This window comes from Catharus ustulatus, chromosome 2 (assembly GCF_009819885.2).
Source record: "Catharus ustulatus isolate bCatUst1 chromosome 2, bCatUst1.pri.v2, whole genome shotgun sequence".
Taxonomy (NCBI): Eukaryota; Metazoa; Chordata; class Aves; order Passeriformes; family Turdidae; genus Catharus; species Catharus ustulatus.
Genome location: NC_046222.1, coordinates 48,133,556 through 48,153,957, shown reverse-complemented (window position 1 = coordinate 48,153,957; position 20,402 = coordinate 48,133,556). Strand labels below are relative to the sequence as shown.

The following is a 20,402-nucleotide window of genomic DNA, read 5'->3' as shown; positions in this document are numbered from 1 at the left end:
ATAATACATTTAGGAGGGAAATAGCACCAGGGTCTGGATTGCAGTGGCTGAGGAGAGACCAGGCCTGAGGATTTTATGTACATATTTTGGGAGGGGGAAGAAGAGAAGTTTATAGAACAGATGCTCAGGAGATGTAAAAACCTTGAGAGTAGAGGCTGCATATGGCAGGGGAAGAAGCACAGTTTCAAAAGAAGGTTCTGAGGCACTTGGGAATGTGTAGGTCAAAACCAGCTTTTTAATTACAGCATGAAAACAAACAAATAGCACCCAACATAGGAACTGTTAATGTGAGTTGCCCTGGGGAGCCATTCATGAGCAAAGTGAACTGCTGCATATAGGTTTAAGTTTCAGTTTAAATTAAGCTGGGCTTAAGTGAGCATATATATATAGTGGAGTGCAGTGCCAAAGTGCACATTTGAAAGGTGTAAACCAAATCCCATGGTCAGGTTTGTTATGTTGCATTCCCCTCTCTGACAATATTGACCCCATACATTCTTGTTCAGCCAAAAGAGAGAGGCATACCATCTCAGATATTGCAAATTCAGGCAATAAGTTTGGGAACAGTGAGTTTGCCTTTTTATCAGAAATACCTCAACAGACGAGAGACTATGTCCCTCATGAATGCATTTTTTCTGTTTCTTGGTTAATTTTTCTGAGAAATCTGTTTTGGGAATGCTCATTTATTTTTCTCTTGCTATGAACATAACAGTACTAGCTCTTGTGGTTTGCTTTCCTTTGTAAAGGCAGGCCTCTGTGAAGCAGAACAGGAACAAATGAGGAAAATTCTCTACCAGAAGGAGTCCAACTACAACAGACTTAAAAGGGCCAAAATGGACAAATCTATGTTTGTGAAAATCAAGACTCTGGGTATTGGTGCGTTTGGGGAAGTGTGCCTGGCCTGCAAAGTGGACACCCATGCCCTGTATGCCATGAAGACTCTGCGAAAGAAAGATGTGCTGAACCGGAATCAGGTGGCTCATGTCAAAGCAGAGAGGGACATACTTGCTGAGGCAGACAATGAGTGGGTGGTTAAACTCTATTATTCCTTCCAAGATAAAGACAATCTGTACTTTGTGATGGACTACATCCCTGGTGGGGATATGATGAGCCTGCTGATTCGGATGGAGGTCTTCCCGGAGCGTCTGGCTAGATTTTATATTGCAGAGCTCACTTTGGCCATAGAGAGTGTGCACAAAATGGGATTTATTCATCGAGACATCAAGCCTGACAACATTCTGATAGACCTTGATGGACATATCAAACTGACTGACTTTGGACTGTGTACTGGATTCAGGTGGACTCACAATTCAAAATACTATCAGAAAGGTAATCTTTTTTTACCCTTTTTCTAGAATAGAATTGTGTTACTTGTTTTGAAACAAGCACCTACTTCTTGGCAGAAACACCAGATCAGGAAACTGGACAGTCAATGGCAATATAATATGTGTATCTCTCTCTGACTCACTCAATTAGCTTGTTTCCAGTCCTTTTGTTTCCAATACTGTGCAAAACCCTGTCCACAAGTGGCTGTCCGCTGCAACAGCAGTCATTTTCCAGTTTATACTTGTTTGGAGGATCTCTTTTGGTGGCAAAATTATTTAATCACAGATTTGGAGTAGTCCACATGTCTCCTGTGTGTGCTATTGAGTACTGCTGTCTCTTGTCAAAAAGGTCATAAACAATTGGTGTAGCTAACTTAAGTATACTCCATAGTTCTGTGTCCCCCATATGGAACTATACTTCCTTGTGTTGAGACAGAGACATTTTGTTGAACATTTTGTATGGAAAACCAATTGTGAGTGGGAGGGCATAAAAAATTACCTTGAATTTAAATGCTGTTCTTCACTGAGAGTAGGAGATGGCTCTGGAGCTGAGTAAATAACTTCTCTGTGTCCAGTTTTATGACCATGAATGTGAACTTTCTTGCCATTTGAAAGGGAGCCATATCAGACAAGACAGCATGGAGCCCAGTGATCTTTGGGATGATGTGTCCAACTGTCGATGTGGAGATAGGCTGAAGACATTGGAACAAAGAGCTAAGAAGCAGCACCAGAGATGTCTGGCCCACTCATTAGTTGGAACCCCTAATTACATTGCTCCTGAAGTCCTGCTTCGTAAGGGTAGGTAAACCTGTATTTTCTCCTGTTTCACTATTTTTTTCTCCTTGAATAAGCTTGCTGTTTTGGAAGATTGTCATTCTGAAGACCACAAACACTTAACTCAGATTAAGGAGAACTCATGCTCCAGGGTTCAGCATCACTTCACTGACACTGGGAGTGGCCATATTTTGTGTGTGTAATGTCCACACTCTGAGGCCTTTGAGTGAGGCTAAGAAAGTGTTGGGTAATTTTTACTGTAATATTTTTCAGTATGAAGTATGAAGTAGATTATCTGTGCTCATGGAGTACAACTCTGACCCCTATCAGGTTTACACAGACCAGTGGGTAGCCAGCTGATAGTTCTAGATCACTGATTCAGATGGACCACTTAAATATGGATGATGTAAACTTGTGGAAATATGTTCTCCGCATTTCCAGCTAGAACCTGTGGAATCCAACAGAAAGTTTTCCACAATTTACTCTGGACACCATACATTCAAAACCTTAGCTTGAGAAATTTGGACAGCACTTTGTGTCTATCCATGTAGAACTGACGTGGTCGCTGTAGTAAGGAGATTAGGTATTCAGAGTTGTCTGCAAGCTAGATCCTAAGCCTAATTTTTTCTAACAGAGATTTCACATTGGATCCTACATCATCTGATGACACAAATTCCACTGAAATCAGTGTTTAAACCTTTTTTTTTTTTTCAGATCTTTAACATGTACCTTATTGGTCTTGTCACAGCAATTAAATGATTAAAGTTGTTCCTTTGCTTCAAACTTGCTCAGAAAGTAATCCATGGCTTTCTTCTGTCTGTAGAGTTGGGCTGTGTCTTTCAGCAGCTTTTCAAAGTCATGGAGTCACCTCCACTGAACCTAGGGTGGGCATCAGTTGTTAAACATTTTTGTATTCTTTGAGGTCCAGTTTGTGCTTCATAGCTGTGGGACTGAGCACAAATAAAACCTCCTGCATTCTTTCTAATGATAGTTTCATGACTCACTTTTGTTGAGAATTTATTCAGAAAGGTTCAAGGACAACACAATTAGATCTAACTAACAGCAGTAGAATTCAGGTCAGCAAGCAGAAGTCACAAACCTTTTGTCTGAGAAAAGGCAGAAGTTTGTGCTGTGTGTTTTAATACTTAATTGCAAGTAACTCTATACACGTTCTCCTTGACTAGTGACGGTCAACTTTTTGACTTACCTTTCAGGATACACTCAGCTCTGTGACTGGTGGAGTGTTGGTGTGATCCTCTTTGAGATGTTAGTGGGACAGCCTCCTTTCTTGGCTCCTACACCCACAGAAACCCAGCTGAAGGTAAGTTGGAGCAAAATTCCAGTCCATGGTAGCAAAATTTTAACCCTTCCCTTTCACTTTTTCCAGATCAGAAGTTCCTTAATACTTTTGTTACCTGCAGGTGATAAATTGGGAAAGTACACTGCACATTCCCTCACAGATCAAGCTGAGCCCTGAGGCAACTGATCTGATCACAAAGCTCTGCTGTGCTGCTGAGGACAGGCTTGGAAGAAATGGAGCAGATGATATTAAAGCCCATTCTTTCTTTCACTCTATGGACTTTTCTACTGATATCCGTAGGCAGCCAGCTCCCTATGTTCCAAAGATCAGCCATCCAATGGACACTTCAAACTTTGATCCAGTTGAAGAAGAAAGTCCTTGGAATGATGCTAGTGGTGACAGCACCAGGACCTGGGATCCACTAGCCTCTTCCAACAGCAAACACACAGAACATGCTTTTTATGAGTTTACTTTCCGAAGATTCTTTGATGACAACGGGTATCCGTTCAGGTATCCCAAACCTTCTGGAATGGAAGTTTGCCAGTCTGAGAAGTCTGATGTAGAAGACAAAGGTGTGGTGGATCAGACTGGAGCTTGTCAGCCTGTATATGTGTAAATTATTGTATAGAGTACTCCAGGTAAGACTAATCTCAAATCCAGTAGGGCCTTTAACTGATCCTTTAGGAGCTGATCCTGCAGCATGTGTTCAGCTGTGGCTGGAGATGTCCTGGGGAGTAAAAGAAACTTGCAGGACCAGGTCCTAAAGATGGCACTCTTGAAAGTTCAGGTCAGTTCTACTGTAAATAACTTTGTTGATAATTACACTTGAAATCCTGGTCTTCACCAAAATCTGCAAGGCCAGCAGTCTGTCATTTCTAGGCCTATTTTTATTTGAGGTCAGCATCCCCCTTACTCAGATTAACACTTACAGACTTCTGCAACTGTCAGCGTTATTTTTTAAATGAATAAAGAGCACTTATATTTTGTTTATAGCAGGGTTTTTTTCCTACTAAATTATAGGGATTAACTTTGACAAATCATGCTGCTGTTCTTCTTTTCTACATTTTTATTTTATCCATAGCACTTACTTCACATTTAGGAAGATGCATAAAGCTGAAGAACATGTGATGAAAGGTCTCTGTGCAATAATGTAAGAAAGAAAAAAAAAAAAGAAGAAAAATGAAAAAAAGAAAACTGCTCTCTAATTTTCTAAATTTACTGATACCATTGTATTCACACCGTGATTTTTGTTTATTATATGTATTTTCCACATTTCAAAATTGTGACATAACCTTAAAGCTGCTTTATTTCCTTCTGCTTATTGGAGTGTAATAGAAAGTGTGAGCAAGTGGCAACTTGGGTGTGATTTCATTGTCTAGTGTGTGAAGAATGTTGCATGAGCAGTGGTTTTCTATTTGAAATGGCCTTTTCTTGCCATTCACAGGCAGGTCCTGTGGATTCATTTTTCTAAGGGTCTAAAATTAGACCATTTTAAACCGTGTGTTGATAATGTATTGTGTGGATGGTTTCCTCTTATGATTGTATCCAATATTAATTTTGTAAAACAGATTGCAAAGGTTATACCTGAGTAGTGATGTTGTGGTCTGATGTAACAGATGGTTTTAGCAAGCACAGGTCACGGGCACACACATTTCCCCACTGAGAATCAGCGGCCAGAACATTTTAGCAGGTTTGTGGGGAGAGCCTGGATGGGGCTGGCTCGGGCAGGGAGAGTACAGAGTCTTTGGCTCAGGCAGGGAGAGCACAGAGGCTGTGGCTTCAGCTGCCAGAGGCAGCGCAGCATCCAGACCGGAGCATCTCTCAGCACAGGGCTCCCGTAACACATCGAGGCTGAGGCTGGGTGCCAGCAGCTCCACGGATGCCTGTGGAACCTGGAGGTATGTGGCTTTCCAGACATCAGACCCCACATGTAACAGGCTGTGTATCCATTTAGGATCCTAGTGTTTTAGGCACTGACATTGCAAAATGTTGGCATTGTTGATAGGTCATTCTGTCCCGTTGTCTAGAGGTTAAAATGTTGCTGTGATGGAGCACAATAGGCCTTCATTTCTGTCAAATTATAGGCATACTTTGAAATACCAGTTCTTAACTATGTTAAAATATGCATTTTTCTTGTATGTATAAGTGAGAATTATTCAAGATGATATCAGAATACTAAAGATAATTAAGCCATACATATTTGCTTATATATTATATATAACTAAATAAGTAAACACACACAAAAATCCATAATTCAGATTAGTGTAACAGTCCTATTTAAAGTGATTGACCTAATAACATTTGAGGAAAACACTCCTTTAATGTGTTTTTGCTTTATTTTATTTTTAAATCTGGAGCTTCATTATTTTTTCCGTATATTATTCCACATATTATTCCTTAATGTTTTAGCATATCCTATCCTATCCATTGTTTAGATATCTAAGCAACAACATATGAATTCATCAGCCTAAACTAAACAAAAATGATTGTGTATTTGTTTACATTTGTATGAAAGGAATGTTCTGAGGTATGCAGTGCTTGTGTTGTGACAGTTCATGTAAGATTCAGTATTACTGCTTTTTTATATAGTAATGCCATTTTTTGTTATTTACATCTATCTGACATTCTTTCATGTGGTAGGTTCTTTCTCAGGAACTCAATTTAACTGTTATTTATTGATATATCATTGCCTTTGAAAGCTTCTACTGGCAGAATTTATTAAAAATCTGAATCAAAATCTACAATGTGTTATGTGTTATTCAATCCTCCTTTAAGGCAGAAGTTTTAGTGGGTTTCTTTTTGTAATGTTATTGATGGGTTTGAGCTACAAACATAAGATCCAACTCTCATCTCTCCTGCAGCATTTCATGTGGAATCTCCAGGTTCCTTCAGACAATTTCAACTGTCCTCATGGCCCTTAAGAATAAGGAGCAGGATTCCAGGTAAAACTTGGAGTGACCAGGTCAGTGGATGGAGTAGATGTGAAATAGAATAGATAAAACAGAAGTAATTTTCTGTGAAGTGGTGGTGCTGCCAGGGCAGCCACAGCCCTAGCTTGCCTCCTCTGGCTGTTGCCTCTGATTAATTTCTAAAATGTAAATAACTCACCTGCACATGCAGAGTCTCTGCAACTAAGCAAAACAAGAGAAACCAGCCCAGAAGGAAACAGGTGCTTCCACCATTACTGATTTACAATCTGTGCTGCAGGGAACAGAAGCCAATTCCCCTTTCACCTAAAGAAGAACTGATTTGAAAAACCAATCTTTCAGGTTTATAAGATACTGTCTGTAGAAGGCTTTCATCCTTTGCAGAAATAAACAGAAACTTAGGAGTAAATTTTATGAAATTTGGACAAGTAAACATTGTGCCACATCCTGAGGCTGGTTCTAATTCTTATTTCTGCTGAACTTCCTGCAAAATCAGGTATCTTCTTTTCAGAATCTATAAAAACTCAGGGTTGGTATTAAAATACCTCTTCCTCAAAAAACAAAACAAAGCAAACAAAAAAACCCCACAGGTAACTTTATAAAAAATGAGAAAACTTTCTATACAGGGGTGCCAGGAACAGAAAGGAGCCTCTGCAAACCTTTCATACATGTACTCTTCAGCGGGGCCAGATTTGCTGAGTAGCAGCAACAATTCTTGAGAAGCAAATTATTCCTCGTTGGATGCAAAAGAACTGGCAGTGGAAGTTATAACCAGGTGCCTAGCCTGAGCAACATGAAAGCTAAATGAGGGAGAGAAGCATTTGACTTTTAAATGGAAATGGAAGAATGAGGCTATGCAGGAAGCAGGCGATAGCCTGGAACTGGATGGAAAATTGGTCTCATGAGCACAAGAAAATTCTTTTCCCTGTAATTTTTGAGGTATGAAATAACTGCCTTAAAAGCTTTCCTAGAGAAACTGCAATGAGAAGAGGAATTTAGAACATATAATTTGGTACTATCCCAAAATGCAGAAGCATTGGCAGAAAATGGCAACTGTTACTAAATTTATTATTGGAATTAAAAATAATAAATCTTTCCCACAGGAAATAATCTTAGGAATAGATAATGTAGAAATAGCAACCATTAAAGCACACACACACACCCCCACCAAAAAAAAGTGCAAAAATGTTTTTCCTGGCAGAGAGATCTGCTGCAGCAAAGAACATGGAAACTCTGCCTACTTCGTGTTTCTGTTCTGAGCAGTGAATGAACAGTGGGCAGCTTTTTGTGAAAACTGAGTCCTGGGTTCCATCTTACCAAAACAAACTGGGGATCTGATCCGTAAAGCTGGGGTCACCTTCTGCAAATGGAACAGTAGCTCCAGGCCCTGCAGGAGAAACTGGAGCCTGGTGACATGAACAACAGAAATTTGAACGGACTGACGGATGCACTGACTTGCATCTCTCAGGTTTTGAAAGTGCCTTTACTTCAGCATTGTGAGATGAGAAATACCTGTGACAGCATCTATTATTTTTTAATGTGTGAAGAAAATGGGGCTTCATGAAGCAGGCCTTGGGTTATTTTAAGTGTTTCTCAAACTTCAAGGAGGCTCAAAAAACAGAGTTAAGGCACACCCCATCTCATCTCCATGACCCAAGAAAACCCCAGGTACTTATCTGTTGTAAGAAATGGGCAAATTCAATGTGCAAGAGGTACATGTGGGCTGAGGGAGATAGTTGATCCTGTTAGGCCGTGAGTGGCAGCCAGGAAAAAGACTTTAATGATGGTCCAGCCTTGCTGCAGCATGCAGTGGTTGCCCCATGGGGTTGCATGTGTTGGGGAAAACATTATTGGCACCTCCTGTTGGTCTCAGCCTTGTTGGGGGCACACAGCAGTATTCCCAAGGAGTCCTGCTGGACAGGAGGGAGCCTGCACACGTCCTCACAGTGAGCCAAGCCTGCATCTTTGGGTACAGGGAAAGGAGGCTGCATTGCTGCCCTGCTCCCACACCACTCCATCCCTGGGCTGCTTTAGAGCAAAGAGGAGCAGCAGCTCATCCCAGTGTTGCTGGTTTTCCCAGCCAGGTTCCACAAAGAACTTCACTATGTGCCACAAAGTGTAGCCACAGATGGAAACCTTTTCCCCTCAACTCCTGGCTGTTCCTATGAAGGCCACATCAACTGTCCCAGAAATATGCTTGTCATGAGTTATAGTGGTTTTTTTTCTCCTGCTTTTATGCTGTTGGGCAGCTATGGGTGAAGTTTTTTCCTTTCTTTTTTCAGGGCAACAGTTGGCTGCACAATTCTGCTCCTTTCCAAAGGGAGCTCTGATAGCTTTCTGTGGCCAGAGGGGAAACTGAACTAGAAAAGAGAAGGATCTGCAGGTCACTCAGTAAAATGCCAAAGTTAACCTACTAAAGTGAGTTATCTTTAGTAATCCAAAGTCTGAAAATTAAATCACCACTCCTGAGGGCAGCCTCACCTCAGACTCTCGTGGTGGCCTCATGCTCTGATGACTGACTCTGTCTTCTTGACAGCTGCTTTCCATAGCATTGGTCATTCTTGGCCTCAATAGCAGCAGTAAGCTCAGCTCAGCAACTGCCTGTGGCTTTTGCTGGTCTGATGCCAATTTCAAAGCAGTTAATTTCCCTTAAAAGAGACCTGATCATGCTCAATAGTACAGCCAGCAAAAAGGAAAGGAGGGAATACACATTTACCTTTTCTGTGTCTAACTTTGCTACTGGGACCTTGGCACAGGGACAAAAGTGTGCATTGGCACATTCTTATGAAAGGTTCAGTTGTCCAATATTTCACAGGTATGTCCTCCATCTGTTTATATGTTTGGGTTTGCCTCAACATTGAAGGATGGGTAAGAGGATTTTCGTTTGGTTTTCTAGGCATGAAATCTAACAGGTAAGAAAGGTCAAAATTCAGCTTCAAAAGCACCTGTGTAGAGTGTGGTTTACCCAGATGTTATGACAGAACTCCAACAAAAGGAAAGGTTTTTTTAATAGGAGGAACTTACTTGGGTAGAAACCCAAGCCGACCAGGAGCTGGCAGGAAGAGCAGTGGGTATCAAGGCTGGCTTTACAGCTGGATCTGCTTTGGCTGAGGCCAGAGATGAAGAGACAATAGAAGCACAGAAGTGCCACAGTTGGCAGAGACTTCTGGAGTTCTGCAGTCCGACCTACAACTCACCATGGACTGCAGCCCACAATGGAACTGGCCAGCCAGACTTTTGTCCAGGAAAAACCTGCAGAGATGAGGCATCCTCCCCCAGCACAAGGGCCTGAAGCTGAGTGGAACAGTAGATGACTGTCACCACCCAGATCTGCTGGTCTCCAAGCCATTTGGAGCCTGGCTTGGGGGGATTCTGGTGTTCTTGGCATCATGGCCCTGCACAGAAGCCTCGTATCACCATTGAGTGTTGTACCATAGCTGCAGGAATGCACGGTCAGACAGTGCCCAGCCAAAACATCCTGAACGAAAGTATAGCTAAAGGGCTGCATGAAGGATTCTGAAGCTGTTGGGGCACAGACTACTCTGGCTGTTCCCCAGCCTTTGCCCACCACTGAGCAGAGCCATGCACAGCCAGAACACAGTTCTCACCTAAAAGGAACCGATTTCAGAAAATGTGCACCTACACAGCCGTAGATGAATGAGGTGACTGCCATAGATCAGGCACCTTTTCACAGGCAGTAGTGCCAGATAAATGGCAGAGCACTGATAGGAATGATGATCTGCTGCAAATCTGGTGGGACACTCATGGCATGTCACCAAGGGGAGTAATAATGCCTTTTCTATATCCATCCTCTCATGTGTGCTTTGTCCCTGCTGTGCAGAGGGACTGTAACACTGACACGTGTCAGTGCTCTGCCCCCCAAATGCTTAATTCTGGAAGAATTATCTAAATAAAAGTATCTCCCAGAAGAAAATTGTCTTTCCATTCCCAGGGATTGGCTGTGGACAGGCTGTTTCCCTCAGGGAACTCTATTTGTGTTGCTGAAGACCAATTCCCTGGGCAGAAGGAGGCCAATTCAAATCCATAGTGGGTTTTCTTTCCCCAAAGAAAATACTTCACATAGGAAAATATTGGTTTGACAAAATGGAAATGTTTTGTGAGAACTTTACAGTGCATTTACAATCATATATCTAAAACATGGTAAAAATATTTTGTTTCCAAAGAAATCAAACCAAAAATGTAATAAAAAGGCAAAGGGTTTATATTTTATATTTAACACACTATATTCAGAATTGCTAACATTAAAATGAACTGCTGTGACTATATCATTTTGAAGTTTCCAGAACAGATTTTGGAAATACAATTTCTTGGAAACTTCCAACTGTGCATTCCAATTTAGGCAGAAGGATTGTTTTAACATTCAATTTCCCACATAGCAGGACCTGCCAACTTAAACTAGCTCTAAAAATAACAAAAGAGGTGAAACAAATCCAACTAATATCTGAAATTAAAATGAACTTAATTGACAGCCTGATCCTGCATGTAGCTCTGACACTATCAGTCTTCTTGCCCTCTTCTGAAGTTTAATTCGTATTCCAGCTAGGGCTAGTAATGGGAATCACAGCAAGAGGGGTTCTGAGGATGTGATGGCCAGAGCCAGTGCCTGCAGTGCCATTGGTGGAGGGTGTCAATGCTGGGGACAGACCAGGAGCACACAGAACAGCACCCTCAGCCTGAGTGGGGAGCTGGCCAAGCTGCTGGACCTGCTCTACACAGCCCATTCCCATGGCTGAGCCGATTGCTGGGAAGTGTCACCTTGCGAAGTACCAGAGCAGGGCAAGCAAAGGTTATTTACCCCAGCTTGCAGCTGAGGCACTGACACTGCTGCACACACAGTTTGCTTTAGTTTGTTGAGGTGCTGTGGTTTGCTGATTTGGAAGTATTCTCTTGGTTAAGTCAGGGGAACAATGGTGGCTGGAATTGGTGTCCAAGTGGCTGCATGTTTGCAGCAATGCAGGAATGTCTTGTTATTGCTGTTTTCAAAATGAACCGTAGCCCAGATGTGCTTGGCTGCTTCCCCAGTGGAAGGTAAAGAGTAGAGTAGATGACAAGATGTAGTGATGTGAAAGCATTTCAGGGCTGGCAGTTTAAAGCCTTTAACCTGAGGCCCTGAGCATATGAGCAGGAGCCACATGGTGCAAGGGCAGGAATTCTTACACCCGCTGTGGCAGTTGCCACTCTTAAAGCCAAGTCGTACCCAAGCATTTGTGCCCATTCTAGTGGCATTAGTGGACTAATGTCCCATCCCCTAGGGATGTTTTTATGTCCCCAGTAGTTGGGACAGCCTGACACAGGGCCAGTGAGCAGCTAAGCAGCGTGGATTGTAATGGCCCAGGAGATTTGTCATCTTGCTACTACAGAAAGACACATCTGGGGAACACAGAGCCACCCAGGATGTTAGCCAAGCCTATGTGTCTACTGTTACAGCTAAGTATGACACATCAGGTGCCTCACAGGTACCAGGCTGAGAGTGGCATGTGATGCCCACAGGAAAAAAGTATTCTGGGGTGCCTCCATATTTCATGTCCCCATAAACTGGTGCTGTTTGATGGAGGGGTCTCCTGATGTTCTTTGACTGAACTCAAATTCCACATAGCAATCGAAATCAACCCCTGCTTTATGTAGCTCCCTAATCAAAGCCAATTCCATATTCCTAGCAACTTTGCACTTGGCCTTGGTAGTTAATACAGTCATGACCTTGAAGCCTGTAATTCAAAGTCACAGCAAAATGAAGAACCTCAAGCAGGTTGGAGGCGATTGGAGGCAGCCTGCTGAGCAGCTCTCTGCAGTGCTTTACTCTTGGGTTTGGTTTCTATTAAATTCAGCCCACTTCAAGATCTCCTTTGCAGGGTGAGAAACCTGGTGGCAAGCTGCAAAAATTTGAATTGCTCAGTGTGGTGATAGCTTGGACGGTTTTATAACAGCTGGCTCCAGAATCAGCTGATTTAATACATGGTTTTGCCAAAGCAGAGTAAATTGCTTCCAGCACATTCCTGCTTTGGTTCCTGTAAGACACCTTGAGATGACCTTATGCTGCCTGCTCTGAGTTCAGCACTGGAGGCTGGACCTGCAGAATTCCTTCCAGCCTCAGGACTCTGGGGTTTTGGGCCAAGGATGACAAGGAGGCTCCCCTGGCCAGAAGGTGGAAGCCTCAGCAGCAAAAAAAACCAAAACAAAGCAAAACAAAATAAAACACACAAAAAACCAAAAAAAACCCCTCCAAAAACAAACCAAAAAACCATGGAAACATGGTGTGGCACAGACAGCAAGTGGACAACCCCAGTGACAGCAGCTGGAGCTCAAGGGGCAGGGAAGAAACTTTCTGAAACAAATTGCAGATCTCTGGTTCTGTCTGCTTTTTTTGGATACATCAAAATTCATTTTGCAGCTCAATGACTGACTCAAATTAAATGATTAACATTCTCACTCTCACAGAAAGCATCCTCATCCCTTTATTATGAATTTAAATGTTACTTTGCATTTTCTGAGTGTCAACATGCGTAATCAGGCTTGACTTCCTTTTGAGAAATATCAATAAAATAACAGCTTCTACTGTCAGGCCCTGGCACAATTCCCAGTCATTGAGCTACTTGAAACAACATTTGTCATTGCTAAAAACCATTTCTGAAAATAACGCGAGCTGCACTGTAGAAGTTAAACTGCTGCCCTCTTTTGGGTAGGATAATTACTGCTCATCTCTGTCAGGATGCTCTACCACCAACAGACACGGAATTAACTCTGTGTCGGGAGCACAGTGGTGGAATGATTCTGTACATAACATAATATCCTTGAATAGCCCAAATTCCACATGCTGCTTGTATTTTACAATCAACAGTGGCTTACCTATGAAGGATTTATGCCATCAGTGGTGGGTTCTTTGTCCCTCTATTCTTCTTCTGCAGTTCCTGTGAGCACTGAACAACTCTGTGTTGCAGGACATTGTGGATCACAAACTCAGATTGCAGACTGGGTTTTAAATGAGTTTTAATTGCTTGCGGAATACCAGGGAGAATAGTGCAGATTTATCCAGTCTCCATAGCCTGATTTTCAGATGGCTTTCTCTTGTGCTGGGAAGCCCAGAGTTAATATGTACTTATATTAACATGAACATATTGTGCTTCTATTAAGATTCTTTCCCCTAGTGTCTGTATTTATTTTTAAAGTGAGAAACAGCAGTTAAGTAGTCACAAGGGAGACAACCAGAATCTGTCAGAGAAGATACTGGTAAATGTCCCAAGACAAAAGCAGTAGAAATGTAGAGACAGGAAAGTATGTTTGAAGCCCAGGGAAAAGACATTAAAGAGCACCTGTGCCTTTGCAAATCAGCTTCTAGTTTATTTTTAAATCCTGGGATATGAGTAAAAGATTAAATATTTCCCTTTAAGGCCTTGCACAGGCAGCTACAGCTGATCAGTGAGAAGAAGCAAGAGGTGACCAGTATGGAATCAGTGGAGATTTTGGGCAAAAATACCTGTGCCTGGGTGGCAGGCTTTCCTTCCTCTGCTACTCTTCCTTTCAGTGGACAAAAAGTGAAACAAGGGAGACACAGGTTCAGAAAAAGTGTTGTTCTATGGTCCCTCCAGCCTGCCCTTGCCTTTGGCTTTACTTGTAGCACTAAGGCTAAGCAGAGGCTTGTCTCTAGGATTATCTTCCCTCTCATTAGCAGACTCTTGAGTGGTGACTTGAAAGATGAATGTATCACATGTCAAATCCATGGAAGAAGCTGAAACACAATTCCTAAAAGGTGTTTGTAAGCATTTGATTTCTTAGTTGCCTCTTCTTCATTTAGACAGCTCTGGCAGTTCTCTGGTTGCTGCACAGCTATCATAAACTGTCCCCCCATCCCAAGTCCAAATCCCATGGAGTCTCTGAATTCATTGCACAAAGATCAAACACCAGACCTTGCTCCACTCCTTACTGGTTACTGAAAATCCTTCTTCAAGCTGGTGCCAGATTGGTACAAAACAAGATTTTCACTGTAGACAAGGGAATGCTTACCTGACCGGGACAGACTATTTTGTAAAATATGTTCAGGTATCTCTAAGGAAAAGAGTGACTAATTGTGTCTCACTGTGGTCCTAGAGTGGGGTATAGGGTGAAGTTCCTGCTTCAGAATGTGGTTTTTTAGTTTCTTTATTCCATATCTGAAGGTATATGCTACTCTATAACTTGTATAATTTTATATGAGTTTTCTGCAAGAGATTTTTTGCTAAGTGCATATATTCATCTTTTAAAGGAGTGCTTTGTTAACTGGAGATAGTTGGTCCTTCTCTAGCTTGATACTGCTATTTATACAAAATAAAACATCTTTAACATGTGAAATCAAGAAAGTTTCCACTATATGAGAGCCAGTGCTCTAGTGAAATAGACTGTCACAAGAGGGGTAAGAGAAACTTTTGACTCCAGGAGATCTGAGGTCCATGACCCTGAGCCCCTCTCCTACCTCCAGCCATGAGGCCACTGACTATGCTCAAGCGAAAGCAGCCTATTTGTTCACAGGTGAGAAAGCTGGCATTTGGGTGTCTCTTGCCCACAAACAGATTGCAGAGCTGTGGTCAGAGCTGCCAAATAGGTGACATAGGCATTGAGTTTTTTCTCTAGACCAAAATTGGTTGTCTCTGATGGTTCTTTCAACAAAGGGTTGCATTTGTTATAAGCTTCTAATAAGATATCCAGCTCATCCTAATAATTATTTATGGGACCTGGCTATGTACTTTGAGGTGTCACCACAAGTTCAGACACTAATGTCCCTTTTGTTGATCTACTCTTGGTGATTTTTAAGCTTGAGATCTGGATGTCCTCAACATCTGCTGATGCTAATGAGAGCTGAGAGCACCCCATGAACTCACTAGATTAAGTGCTAACCTTAATAACTGCTGATCTAAATGTTCCCAGTCCAGCAGCCAAGGACAAGAAAAACGTTCTGGAAATTTAATTTAATCTCTCAGCATGAGTGTCCTGCATGGGGCTCATCCCTGCTGCTGGACTGTCTTCTAACAGAATGCCTCAGGCACCCCCTTTGAGGGATGTACTGATTCTATGTTGAAATATCATTCTAAATGTGATCCCTTTAGGTGTTACTTGGCTTTCACATAACTACAACCAAGTTAACTGTGCAAAAATTTATATTCATGGTGACTACGCCCTCATGAACTGGGCAGAGAGGAGGAGTCATTGTTTAGTAACTGTGGAGCCCAAGGGTAATCACATCCCACAAGCTTGCTACATTGGAAAACCGTTTTGTGGAATAAAATGCAGTGATGATGATAATCCCCAGATGCTGTAGGAGATGGAAGCCAAAGCTGTGGTTGGTAAAGGCCATCTTGTGGTAAGGCACTCGTGTTGTCATTTTAAAACAGTCCATCAGGAGATGCCCTTAGGTTAAAAGAAATAACTTAAGCCACCCTCAGCCTTTCTGCATTACTCAGGGTATTTTAGGGACCCAAAAGTGAAGATGACATTTTCCAGTAGGCATATGCTGGGCAAGGACTTGACAACAGGGACAAGCGACAGTCTGGCCCCAGTCACTGGGAGAGTCAGGCTGCAAAGAAAAATGGGTTTTTTCTTTTTGAGGTAGATTTTAGAAACTCTCATTTTAAATTTAGTTGCCTGGCAGTTTTAAAAATGGTGTCCAAGAATGCTTTTTAAAATAAATGCCATAGTTATGACAACTCCACAGATATGCTAAAACAAGACTAACAAATCTGCTAAACACAGGCTGCCACAGTAGTCATCATCTTCACACCAGAGCAGAGCACAGCAGGCTGCTTTACAGCAAGTCATGGAAGTGAACAGGGTGCTGCCAGACCTCAGTAACTTTGGAAACTGTAATGGAGAAGCTCCATTGCAGCACATTTTGGCCAAAGTGCAGACATGCACACATTCAGTTTTCTTTGAAGCAAAGCCAAGATAGCTGTAACCTCACAAGGAGCTTACAACAAAGTTACACCATGTGTGCCAGCAACAAACTGATGGTCTTCTGAAATTTTCCAAATGTGAAACCCAATAAGAAGAGTTCTTATTTCACTTTAATATCTTTATTTATACTAATGAAGCCTTGAATTTTAACTACATTGTGTATTACTTGTATATTGTTCTCACTATAGTCTTAATTAATATCAATGTCTAACAAGGGACACTTACCTCTCTAATTTTTAATACTCAGTTTTCAAAAAAGCATCTGTTCATAGAATTGGCTATAAGGTCAACTCTGCTTCAAGTAACAAGTTAGAGTAAAATATTGAAAAGTAGTTCCAGTACAATAAAAAAAACAAAACCAAAACCAAACCAAAACAAAACCAAAAAAACCCAAAAAAACCCACCACCACCAAAAAACCAACCAACCAACCAAACAAACAAAAACAAACAAAAAACCCAACAACAGAACAGAACAAAACAAAACAAAACAAAAAAGCGCACAGAAAGGTCATCTCTTCCTGCCAGACAAACTGGATGGATCACTATGTTACTCTTGGGACTACTATTGCTGGATGGGTCAGACCTGCCCTGCTCTTTTCCTTTCTGGATCTCACTTTAGAGGTTATTGTCCCCATCCAACAACCTTTCAATCTGTGGTTATGTAAAAGGAGAACCTCAACTGCTCAAGTTGGACAGAGGAGATAGTTTTTGTCTTGCCTTTAGTTGTGCTAGACCAGCTGCTCTGCCTCCATTGCAAGTATTCAGCCCCTCTGGAATAACTGCAACAATGTCTTACTTGGGAAGAAGATATGAGGAAAGGAGGGATGGGATCCAAACATAGGTAGCTGGTATTCTCTTAGGTAGTCCATGGAGAACTTTACCAGCAGTGTCTGAATACAGTCCTGACTTAAAAAGGCCCTGGAGGCTGAATGGTGCTGTGGTTTCCAGAAGAGATTCCTTCAGCCAGGATGATGTTGATTGGCTGGGAAGCTGAATGACTGCTCCCAGCACAGAAAGGAGCATTTTGCCAAATCTGCTTCATGAAATAGAGAGAAGGTGGGTGCCTCTGGGAACCCACTTCCCTCCAAACTGTGTCATGTCTTTTCTTAAAAAGCTGCCTCCAGATATTGAAGGGATCTCTTGGGTGTTCCTCACGCCTCTCCTGCTTTCTCTTGCCATTTCACATTGTGACACAGTACAGCTGCCATCTCTTCAAAGTATTGGAGAGATGTCCGGTTTCATGAGCACCATCTTCACCAAAATATTTACAACAGAAAAACCAGGTTCACACCTTCTAAATAAAGATGAATGCAGTTGCAAGAGTGGCTGAAAAGAAATTAAATTGCTTGTTCCCAAACAAAAGTTAATGTAGATGCCATGATTATTCCATTATTTCAACAACACTGAGAAAATATGACTGATGCATACAGCTATGTTGGAGTGGGTACATCAGCCTCCAGCGCATTTCCTGACAATTTAGTAATGACCATTTCCTGGCTAATAAAAACAGCCCCATAGTTTATTTGCCTTAATCACCTTGGCCTTCCGCTTCAGAGTTCATCCAGTCCAAAACAATGCTGTTGCTTTTCTTCTTTCTTTCTTTCTTTGTTTTATTTTTCAGACACAACCTGATGTCATAGCTACAGCTAGTAAAGGAACAGGACAGGGGACATTACATTGTTTGAGCTGTTGCAATGTCCCTTTGCTGGATGCCACAGACCTGCTATTGCCTGTTGTGTTGTGTTTCTTCCCATTTTTCAACATACAAGTACTAATGCATATTTTACTTTGATTATTCTGGAGGGGTTATTTCTAAATGCATTTGCTGACAGTGAGTTATATAAACACAGTTTTTAACCTGATTCCTGTCACATTTACTGTCCCAACAGAACCCATCATCAACATTTTGTTCAATGCACAAGTCCTTTGAATGCCCAATATAAACTGACCAAATTTAACTCAGCATGAAACCTTCTTGTTCCATGCACGGCATTTCCCCCTCCTTTATCTGTACCAAAAGTTCATTTGGATGACACTGTTTTGTCAAGGTAAAGGGCAATTTTTAGTCAGTATTTCTGCACACAAAATGTCACTTCCAAGTCTTAGAATTGTCTTGTTTCACTGCATTTTATTGTGACACCCTGAAAACTCAACCCCTCTGGCCTGTTGAACAATTGGAGTCTGAGGAAAACCATATTCTGAGTAAATCATCAATACTACTCTCCTTGAGACTAACAGAACTGTTTATCTCAGTTGCTCTAGTCATTTAGGCAAGACTGTTTATTCTGATGCTCACTTTCAAGTGCCACATTATGTAAAATTACTGACAAATGTGCTGGCAGACACTCCAGCTAAGAATAATGTGAAGCAGGTGATTTGCACGGGGAGAACTTCTGCTTATTAAGATGAGTAATGCAACAAATGATTTTGTCTTCTTCCTTTAAACTTCTAATTGGGAATATTTTCCTTATGGCAAATTGTCCATACATCATCAATTTGCTTTTGAAATTTTAAGATAAACTGTCACAGCATGTAGAAATCATGTGTAGATACCAATTATGAATTAGGATTGCTACCTTCCATTCACCAAAGCAGGACGCTTACCTACTGTTTTTAATTGTAGAGGACAATTACTCTCAATATATAAATTTGACATTGGTTGTTCATTCACTAAGTTTTGTTGGTTTTTTTTAAATTGGCTTTAAACTTGAATTTCTTTCATACAGTAAATTCATAATGAAGGGTGCTACCAATGGCCCCCAAATTCCCAAGCCAAACCCAGTTGAGCCCCTGAGGAGTAAGAGTGATTCCGTCAAGCCCACGGTATTTAGGAAGCAATTTTTGAAAATATGTAAGATACAAAATGCATCTCTGTTATGAGATTGTTATTGTTCTTTCCTCAATGGGTATTGTTTTGAGGGGAAGGCTAGGCTGCTAATAAGACTGCTGGGGCTGTGATGTGACATTCAGGAGCTGCACTATCTGAATATGTGCTCGCTCTTTCCATTGACTTTTCAGCCCCATGTCATTCTCTTCCTGGGACAAAGGTTTTTGTGACCATGGGACCTTCCAGATTAAGGAATTAATCTTGCTGGAAAAAAAAACCTGGAGGGATTACTTTGGTTTTTTTTTTTTTGGTTAGGAAATCTGCCTGGCAAGGATCATTGTGCAGCCTCACAAATGTTTGTGCTACAGCAGTGCTAGAGGCAATGGAGATGAAGCAATGGCAGAATCCAGATGTTGCCTGTTGGATTTTACGCTGCCCACTGCTCCTGGCATGTCCCCTTGGTTGTGCTGGCATAACTGAGCCACTGGTCAGTACACTGAGAGCAGAGAGGCCAAAAATCAACCCAGTGGAACATTGGCTGCTAATTTTAGCTGCATTGATTTTCTGAACCACTTAAGCACATAGTGACACAGACAGTCATACCAGTGCAGTGGAGGACCACAGGGAAGTGCAGGGAATGGAATGATAGTGTTAGGGTGGGGACTGCCAGAAGTGTTATTCTTGCTGAAAAATGTCAGTGTAATCCTATTGAAAGTAGCTCAGTCACTGCAGGAAAATCCATTAGTACAGTCTGGCCTGTCACGAGTCATCAGTCTCCACATTACTGTTTTTCTTTTGGAATGGATCACACATTGATTTCAGGGCATCAGCTTTCACCTCTAATCCTGCCCTGTGCACAGCCTTCCATGGGAATTACAACTGGAATAGGTTGCAAGGTTTTGCACTTATGAGACCAGAAGCTCATCAAGAAAAGATTATTTCACCGATTCAACATTATGTTTTCATTTGTTCACAAAAATATTTGCAAGCAATGGCTATTTTAACAGACCTAGTTTGGAAGCTATGTTCCCAGGAAATGTCATCTGTTTACTACAAAAATGCCTTTGACAAGTCATGGCTGCTTATCTATGAGATATAATACTTTATATCATAATGTAATATTTCAATTTCTTTATGGCTAACCAGATTATAATGTATTTGCTTTTCCGGTCAATGCAAATGTAATTACAAAATAAAACTGCTGTGTGGTTAAATAAATCAAAACCTTTATCTGAAGAAACAAATGCAACTTCACCTGATTTTATCTGCTTAATCATATGAATGTAACTTCACTGACAATATTACACATGGAC

General features: G+C 41.5%; 1 protein-coding gene across 1 annotated transcript in view; it reads left to right on the top strand.

The window, feature by feature from the left end:
- LATS2 (large tumor suppressor kinase 2) overlaps positions 1 to 6,127 on the top strand; it is a 48,798-nt gene extending 42,671 nt beyond the window's left edge. The window contains exons 5-8 of the mRNA XM_033052471.2: positions 744 to 1,326; positions 1,938 to 2,120; positions 3,311 to 3,417; positions 3,518 to 6,127. Of these exons, the coding sequence (XP_032908362.1) occupies positions 744 to 1,326; positions 1,938 to 2,120; positions 3,311 to 3,417; positions 3,518 to 4,012 (1,368 nt within the window). The 3' untranslated portion in view covers positions 4,013 to 6,127. The remainder of the gene's footprint in view (positions 1 to 743; positions 1,327 to 1,937; positions 2,121 to 3,310; positions 3,418 to 3,517) is intronic.
- The last annotated feature ends 14,275 nt before the right edge of the window (positions 6,128 to 20,402 follow it).